This window comes from Triticum aestivum, chromosome 4B, assembly GCF_018294505.1.
Source record: "Triticum aestivum cultivar Chinese Spring chromosome 4B, IWGSC CS RefSeq v2.1, whole genome shotgun sequence".
NCBI classification, from domain to species: Eukaryota; Viridiplantae; Streptophyta; class Magnoliopsida; order Poales; family Poaceae; genus Triticum; species Triticum aestivum.
In genome coordinates, this window is record NC_057804.1 from 488,815,120 (window position 1) to 488,823,793 (window position 8,674).

Consider the following 8,674-nt stretch of genomic DNA (forward strand, 5'->3'; position numbering starts at 1 on the left):
TGCGATGCATCTACAAAGGATACAGGAAAACCTCTAGCCAACTAGAATATAGCCTAAGGAGATGCAGCATAGAGCCAGATACAGACGACCACAGGGAAATCAGCAGCCACCTACTTACTGGATATTTCAAAAACTTCCACGAACTAGCAGCTTAGCAATATGTCCTTTGGCCCCATCCTAGCACCATAGGAGTTAGTGACCCTGATAATTGCCACCAAACACACCAAAAAAGCTACAAATCTGCTGCTGCTGCAAAAAAGGCTGGCAATATTGGCACATTCATATAATTGATCACAGTACCTCACTTGGAAGCAGAACACCTGGTCAAGTACGAGTCATACGTCAGACTGCAGTAACAACGCAGTAAGAAGTTAATTAATTATGATACGACAAACTTGCTTGGATTGTCTTACGTTCACATCCACCCCACATCCCCCAATAAACTGTCTGAATAGAGTTCTACCTATTTATTCTAAAATATTGAAAATGTATTCATCAAAGACAAGGAACGAGTGCTTTCAAAATCATATAAAAGTAGTTCGAGCTCAGTCTCCTTTCTCCTAAGATAAGAAAGAAAATGATGGCCAGTAAACTATCACAAGAATACATTAGCACTTGAGTAAATTTGGTGCCACTAATGTTTCCATACAAACCATATGACAGATTATTAAGGACAATTTGTGCAGCGGTTGAGTATACGAACTAGAAAGATGAAACAAAGTATAGATCATTCTTGATTTGGAATCCAGGTTGATTTGATTTGAAACAACTAAAACCATTCTGCTGAGAAAAACCTAAGCAAATTAGCGAAAGGGTCAAACATGTCAACAACAAAGCCTTTAGTCCCAAACAAGTTGGGGTACGCTAGAGCTGAAACCCATAAGATCTCGCAACCTACTCATGGTTCTGGGACATGGATAGCTAGCTTCCACGCACCCCTGTCCATGGTTAGTTCTTTGGTGATACTCCAGTCCTTCAGATCTCTCTTTACGGACTCCCTCCTATGTCAAGTTCGGGCTACCCTGGCCCCTCTTGACATGAAAGGGTGAAACCTGTTTCTGGTCTAGAAATGCACAGGCTAAAGGCAATTACAAAAAAGAAAAGAAAAGTTTGCAGCATTTTGAATCAGCTTCAGAGTGCTTACAACCAGGCAACCAGCAGAAACTGATACATAGTGAGTTCCTTGCTGATATCTAATGCCCAACTAAAGCGTAACACCTTAACTCGGCTAAGTTTTACCAGTGATGTCGATGGTTGTGTCAGTCACAACTATTGCAAATAGTAGAGTTCACTTGCACCAAAAGAGAACACAAATGGCATGATTGCTAGCTGGAACATTTATACAGTTTAGGTTAATTCTAAATTGCACTCCACATAGCTCAGGCCTAAAAGAGTCATAAAGTCAAAAAGTCTTAACATCACGAACAATGTCCTATACACTAGAAAGAGTAGAATCTGGATAGCTGCAGGTTATCCATGTAAGCGGCTAAACCCCTAACAGAAAACATGCGATCTGACTTCAGCTTAAGCTCATCGGGGACAAAGCTCAAAGTTAGGCCAAGCAGACAGTGGACTTTGGTGGTAGAATAACAGCCAGTTAGCCACACTACAAAAATATGATAAACAACAAAGGTGAGATCCTTTCAACAATTAAATTTAATGCGTTAATTCTTCAACCCATGTACTTTGTGCACTAGTGGGCACATTTAATATTACATTATGTTGCCTCGAATCATACCAGTGAAATAGGTAATAGATTCTTTGCTGCAGAAGATGTAACACTTTATTTCCGTCAAAACAATGTAATGAACATTTCAACAATATTTCATTTTTGGAATCAATTACTCCCTCCGATCCATATTATTAGTCGCAGCTTTAGTACAAAGTCGTACTAAAGCTGCGACAAGTAAAATGGATCGGACGGAGAGTTTTTTCCTTTGCGAGGAAAATCGCTTAGTTAACATGGTACAGGATCCATAGAACCGAGCTTGTTATCCCTAGGTATTTCAAGCTATTATAGGCATGTACAATGGACCAAGATAAGGAGAAATAACAAAATTGTAAAATGTTCTTTACTGATTCAACTTCAAGTTGCCCATTCTAATCTGACTCAAAGACCCCTATTGCATCGAATATACAGTTAGTTCACACTTTGCACCTCATAACCACGCCCTGTTAATTTTTAGATACATAGACAACAAGACAAAGTAGATAACATCAATGAGCATTAATTATTGTATCAAGGCTGGAGCTCGTGAAACAGATTCCATTTCATCTTTCAGTGACTCCTAAGACCAAAATTAGACAGCGGAAATTTGTAAAGAACAAGAAGGCATCACAGTGAGAGAACCTAACAGGGATAATTGTGGATGTCCACCTGCCACCAAAACTTCATTAAAAGAAATGTGACCTCAACTTCTCAAGAAGATTTGCTGCGAGTGGGGTAGGTAAGTATAAGCATAAAGATTAATGAGCATTTTCTGCAGCATACTGTACAAATATAATTATGAAACAAATTTGGTACGAAGAACCAACTGAGATTAGCGGAGAATAAAGAAGCAACTGAAGTTCGGTTTTTATAGGCCAATATAAACTGAAATCAAGGCAACAGTATGCTTATATTGTAATTTGAAATCTACGCCTAGAAATGAAACAATATTAGTGCAGCAAGGGAACATGAAGGAACTAGATGATACTAAGGCAAACAATAGATTGTAAAGTCTGGATCAAATATATCCAAAGTGCAAATCAGCACGCTTTTATGGTTTTATACCCTAGACATTATCCATTTTCCTGATGCATCAGCTTCCAATTTTCCCATGAGACAAGCACTGCTAAAATCCTAACACGTCAACGCCCCCTGGCCATTAGAAGGTGGTGGCTGCCATCGCCACATCCCACAGGGAAGAGGCCATGAATGTGATAGGATACAGTATTAACATTTGTGTAGTGCTTATGGTTATGGATGCACAGACATGTTGATGTCGGATGATTGGTGTTCATTTGGTTAGAATACGCAACAGCGCAGTAGTGCATAAACACGTACATTGTTCCTATACTTTTGGAAGTGTCCTAGCGCACACAGATCCATAGCCAGTGGTCTCACAATTGTAACTAACCTGCTAAAAAGGCTTGAAGTTCACTAATCAGATTGTATCAAAACTAATCATACAAAATGCAGGCAAGTGTTATCAATTTTGATCCCCAAATCAAACCCAAACTCTTCCATTTACTCGTAGTCTGACCGCGGCCATACAAAAGATTCAGTAACCGTTTGTAATCTTCCACAATAACGAGTGATGGATGAGGATAGATGACCGACTGTGGAGAAATCCAACCTAAGGATATCGCTGCCAAGCCACATAGGTATTAACCTAGACCACCCAATTCCACCGCTAATTGACCAGAATTTCAGTTCCTGGCCCACGTGATTGCAGTTTTGCTCCCTTACCTGGAGCTATGTCATACCTAGCGAGTGCGGCAACTTGGGGTACTGGACTACTGGACCTCCGCCGGCCAGCGGCCACGCGCGCTGCGGATAAGGACGCCGCAACTGGAGCTTCTTGGCTTCGCCGGCAACCGCAACCTCCGCTCCGCTCAGGACCAAACTCCGCTCGCCCATCTGCGCGCTCGTGTCGCTGTGCTCTAACTCTTCTACTGCGTTGAAGCGAACCACCAACGGGACGGCGCAGTGCAGACTCTGGGTAAAAGGGTAATTCAGCCCGTAGCCGTCGACGGCGGACGGAGCGGCGCTAGTTGCTCCAGGGCCGGATTCGCAGCCCAGGCAGCTGTTTACACAGAGAACTGCTTTTTCTTACTTCCCCAGCTCTGTTTTGAGTTTTACCTAAAAAAGAACCTAAATTCTAAATAGTGCGCGCGCACTAGCCTGTCGAAAGAAAGAGCTCTGTTTTGAGTTTGTGAGTGAGAACTTATATAGTACTCCCTCTGTATCAAAATATAATATGTTTTTGACACTATAATGGTACTCCAGACACTTATTTTGGATGGAAGGGAGTATTATTATTATTTTGCAGGAAAACTTTCGTTCTATTCATCAACTGTCAAGGTGTACAAAGAACACCAGAAGTAAAAAATATACATACAGGGTATTACTACGATACAAGATACTCCCTCCGTCACAGAATAAGTGTCTCAACTTTGTGATTTCGTTCCACTTATTTTGGGACAGAGGGAGTATTATCAGTAATTTTGTCAGACCCAGCAACCTGTCTGTCAAACAGACTAAGCAACCTTTCTACCGGATGCACACGCTGTAGCATGTTAAAAGATAAAAGGAACAAGACCAGACCAAAAAACGCAGGTTTGAAGATTAGCATGGACTATTCAAGGTCAAGCAAATAGAACCCCAGAAGCCAGGATTGGCCCCTGCTACACAGGGGCTTTTCCACATTTATTTCATGGAGCCCAAGCTTGGAACGCAGTGAAAGAAGGTGTGCACTGCTCCATCAACCAAGATTTAAACCTAGTTGCTTGGTGCCAAGGCGAAATAAAATTCTCCCCCAGAAAAGTTGGGCCTATCCTCGTTTTCAGAATATAAATTCATAGCCCCAATTCGCAACTCGCTGGTCTCCTGATATAGCATGCAGAACAGATGACGCACATACGTTTGGTCTGTCAGACCCTTAACATCACATGGAAGAATGAAGCCCATTGATGCGGTGTTAGTCACAGAAAGGTCTCCAAAATGTTACTGGCTACTACCCAGTTCACTTAGCCACCAAGAGGAATTCAGTGGCTGCTAAAATTCAGCCTAATAAAGTTGGTATAGCGAGGCTGATGACGCTGATTAGAGTCCACTCCATTTGCCAGAAATGATGAGTGTTTAGTTTTGTTCAGCACAAGAATAGTGATTTTCTAACAAAGAGATATCCACAACGCCGGCCAGCTTAGTTCGGAAATTTGCAGCTATGGCTCCTGGAGGGAATCCTTGATGAGCTGTTCCGTGAGAGCTTTAGGAAGCCCCATTACGCTATCTATTGTACCGACCTGCACAGATTGCCATGTTGAGATGCTGTTTGACTGTTTCATTTGTCTCAGACATGGAAATATATAGTCCAGCCTAGAACAAGAACATGTCAGGATGTGACTCACAATGGCTTCCACGAGAGGTGAAGTCAGTGGATGCTCTACTAGAAGGCCTCCAGCAACATAGAAGACGTTGCCCTCCTCAATCTGAAATACACACGAGTGAAAAATTTCAGTGGGTGTAACTCGATAATGAGAGGATATGGTTCGAAATTAACACTTCATTTCTTCTAAACCAGGCAGGAGCACTGCAGGACATGCCAAAATTAAAATGCTTGTTTTTCGGACTTACCAAGCTCTCAACAACTTCATTGGGTATCTTGTGGAAATAAACCTGCACAGGGACAATTATAGTGGAAAGTGTGAGGCCAAAACTCTGCAACATGGAACTCAAACTGATGGAAACATGGGATCATAACTGGATTATGCATATTCGTTAGGATTCATTTGATATTTTGTGCCAATGAAACGTTAAATATCAGACTCACCAAGAGTTAATTATCTGATGCATGCACCTAAAATCCCATAAGGATTCTGAAGTAAACCATGATATGATAAATTAAAGTACCAAATATCAAATTAGTCTCAAAACTTTAAGATGCGTCTCTGCTTTATGAAAGAGCACAAGGACGTCTGAACACTAAGGCTGAATTGATGTTAGCCCATCAATTTTTCAGAGAACGCTAATATGCATACGATCTTCTTCGTCCGATTCCTGTACGATGGTGCACATCAAACCATCCACACTTTGAAATAAATCATAGCAAACCACTGGATCGGTTGTCATACAGGAATTGGACACAAAAGTGCCATGCGCGCAGAGGTTCCGTTTTTCAGAAGGCTGTGCTCAAGTTAGGCCACTGTTATTTATCAGTTTACTGGGACTGAAAGCTGAACCAGATTTTTGACATGAAGCTAGCATTACAGCAGATCATGTTACTTTATAACTAATCTGAATCAAAGACCAAAATTCAGTGATTAGGTTTGTCCTTCAAAAAACGTCGATAATTTAAAATCAATACTGATGTCTATGTGAACGAACGACTTTGGTACTCATTTCTCAATGGAACATCAGAAAAAGTTGGTTATTACTTCAGATTTATCCCATCCTTCCCTTCTAGTACCGGTCTTCACATTTGTAACAAGCACAGATCCAATTGTCGCAGCATGGCTTTGGGAATATCCTGTGACCAGTATGTGGTTAAACGGACAAGTCTAACAAATGATCTAAAATAATTTGAGCTCATGCGCCGACACACAACAGTGGATAAGACAAACCTTGGATGAATTTACGTGCCTCCTCTGGAGTGGTAGGTTTTTCTCGAATAACTCCATCATGAACCACAACCTCCAAAAGAAAACAAAATACCAGAACAAGGGGGAGAGTCAAATAAGCACTAAAATGTGTGCACACACATGGTACATGCATAAGCATGCGACACAGAGTACAAACATTCACTATTTTTCAAGAAACTAAGTAAACATTCCACTATGAATGTTATCGGAGTCCATTTTTTGGATGTCATACTGTGCCCTACAAACAATAGTTTGTCTGAGCAATTTTAACAAAAGTAACTACAGTAGTAATGAGCAAAAAAAACAGCTTCTAAATCAATGATCCAAACATACTCCTGATTATAATTATCTATCTTTCATACCCAAAGACCCAAAGATGATGAAAACACATATAAAAATGACTCTGAGATATGGATATGGTCCAAGCAATCAGGAGTGATCAAGAAAAACAGCTATGCCTAACTGGCTAACATACTCATGATTAAAAAAAACAGCTTCTAAATCAATGATCCAAACATACTCCTGATTATAATTATCTATCTTTCATACCCAAAGACCCAAACATGATTAAAACACATATAAAAATGACTCTTGAGATATGGATATAGATATGGATAATTATAATCAGGAGTATGTTTGGATCATACTCATACTCCTGATTATAATTATCTATCTTTCATACCCAGATTTTATGCGGACTCCTTTGGCCTAACTGCTATCCTAGTGTGTATGATACATGGATTATCTAGGGAGTAACTTATGCAGACACCAATTTATGCTTATTGATATAGATTATTGTCTGAGCACCCTCTCAACATTCAACATGCAATGTTCAGATACAACAGACATGTTGCAGATATGCCTAACTGGCTAACTCCTAAACCAAACAGTGATCAAGAAAATATCTACTTTTACAGAGATTGGGCCATATTTCCAGAAACACTAGAACCAAAACTGGTAAGGCAATAAATCTTGAAATACAGTGGTGACATAATCATGTAACTACAGTCAAATAATAATAACAGTTTCCAGGATGACTCCATCCAGATTCTAGAAAATCACAGTGTAAAGTGACTAATATTCTGCTTTATCCACATCACCACATGAAACTAACATCGTAATTATAAGCAAAAATCAATCCACAAAAAGGCTTGTTAGAGGGGATGTTGTAAGATACATACTTGGTCAGCAGTGATCAACAAGGTGGTCTCTTGAGAGTCAACAATCTCTTTCATCATCCCATTGTTCCGCATCTTATCCAATATTGCATCTGCCTACAGCATTGATATAGCATAGTAGCACACTTAAAAACTAAAACAAAATCAGAATTACAACTGGCACAGTTTGACAATCTCTTATTTTTCTGATGAAAAGAAATATACAAATGAGGTACTTTATTCCAAGAAAATAACATTAATCCATTTTAGAAGGTAGTACTCCCTCTGTCCCCAAATAGATGGTATATAAATCCAGTGAAAAAGTCAATTCTTTCTCAGTTTGACCAAATATATAGAAGAAAATATCGATAAATGCAATATTAGATAAATAGATTATGAATATATATCTAATGGTGCATATATTGGTAATGATTTGATATTGCTTATCTTAGTAATTTTGTATATATACTTGGTCAAACTTAGAAATCATTGACTTTTTGACTGAATTTATATGCCATCTATTTGGGAGCAGAGGTAGTAACACATATAGTACTACTAAAGACCATTGTCTTGACACAAACACACACACACACACACACACACACACACACACACACACAAACACACAAAGAAAAGACAAACCTATAATGTGCCAGCTTGCTAAATATTCGTTCTATAGCCATAAATAATAAACTCACTCACTCCCGCAAAGCAAACTCCACTCCTAGCGTTAGAAATAATATGATTTTGCTCTCTTAAGAAAATACTTATGTGGCCCTTGCCCTAATTCCTAAACAAAACTGCTAGAACAAATCTACAAGGACAGCGGAACCTAGTTCTTGAATAAAAGAAAAGGGAAAGGAAATTACTTTCGCGTGAGCCAAGGCGACCACCAGCTCCTCTGGCTTCTCCTTTCTGATCTCCTTCTCGTCAATGTCCGCGCTCTAAAACCCAACGGGAGAAAAATAAGAAAAGAAAGAGGACAAATCACAAGCAAACTGCTAGAGTTAACCATCCCCAGAAGACGAGGGGGGAAATCACCTACAAGTAATTTGAACTGGTACCCCATCTCGGCCAGAATCTGGCGGCGCGACGCCGACGAGGAGCCGAGAATCAGCTGCATCGTCAACCAAAGCAAACGCACAAGCGCAATCCAGGTTAGAGAAACGAGGGTC

At 40.0% G+C, this 8,674-nt stretch overlaps 1 protein-coding gene across 1 annotated transcript in view; it reads right to left on the reverse strand.

Moving 5' to 3' along the window:
• Positions 1 to 4,654: 4,654 nt before the first annotated feature.
• Positions 4,655 to 8,674, reverse strand: part of LOC123092881 (7-methyl-GTP pyrophosphatase) — a 4,553-nt gene continuing 533 nt past the window's right edge. Inside the window, exons 2-9 of the mRNA XM_044514734.1 lie at positions 8,545 to 8,616; positions 8,369 to 8,443; positions 7,524 to 7,616; positions 6,325 to 6,394; positions 6,139 to 6,230; positions 5,339 to 5,380; positions 5,113 to 5,193; positions 4,655 to 5,007 (exon numbers count right to left, since the gene is read on the reverse strand). Coding sequence (XP_044370669.1) covers positions 4,927 to 5,007; positions 5,113 to 5,193; positions 5,339 to 5,380; positions 6,139 to 6,230; positions 6,325 to 6,394; positions 7,524 to 7,616; positions 8,369 to 8,443; positions 8,545 to 8,616 — 606 coding nt within the window. The 3' untranslated portion in view covers positions 4,655 to 4,926. The remainder of the gene's footprint in view (positions 5,008 to 5,112; positions 5,194 to 5,338; positions 5,381 to 6,138; positions 6,231 to 6,324; positions 6,395 to 7,523; positions 7,617 to 8,368; positions 8,444 to 8,544; positions 8,617 to 8,674) is intronic.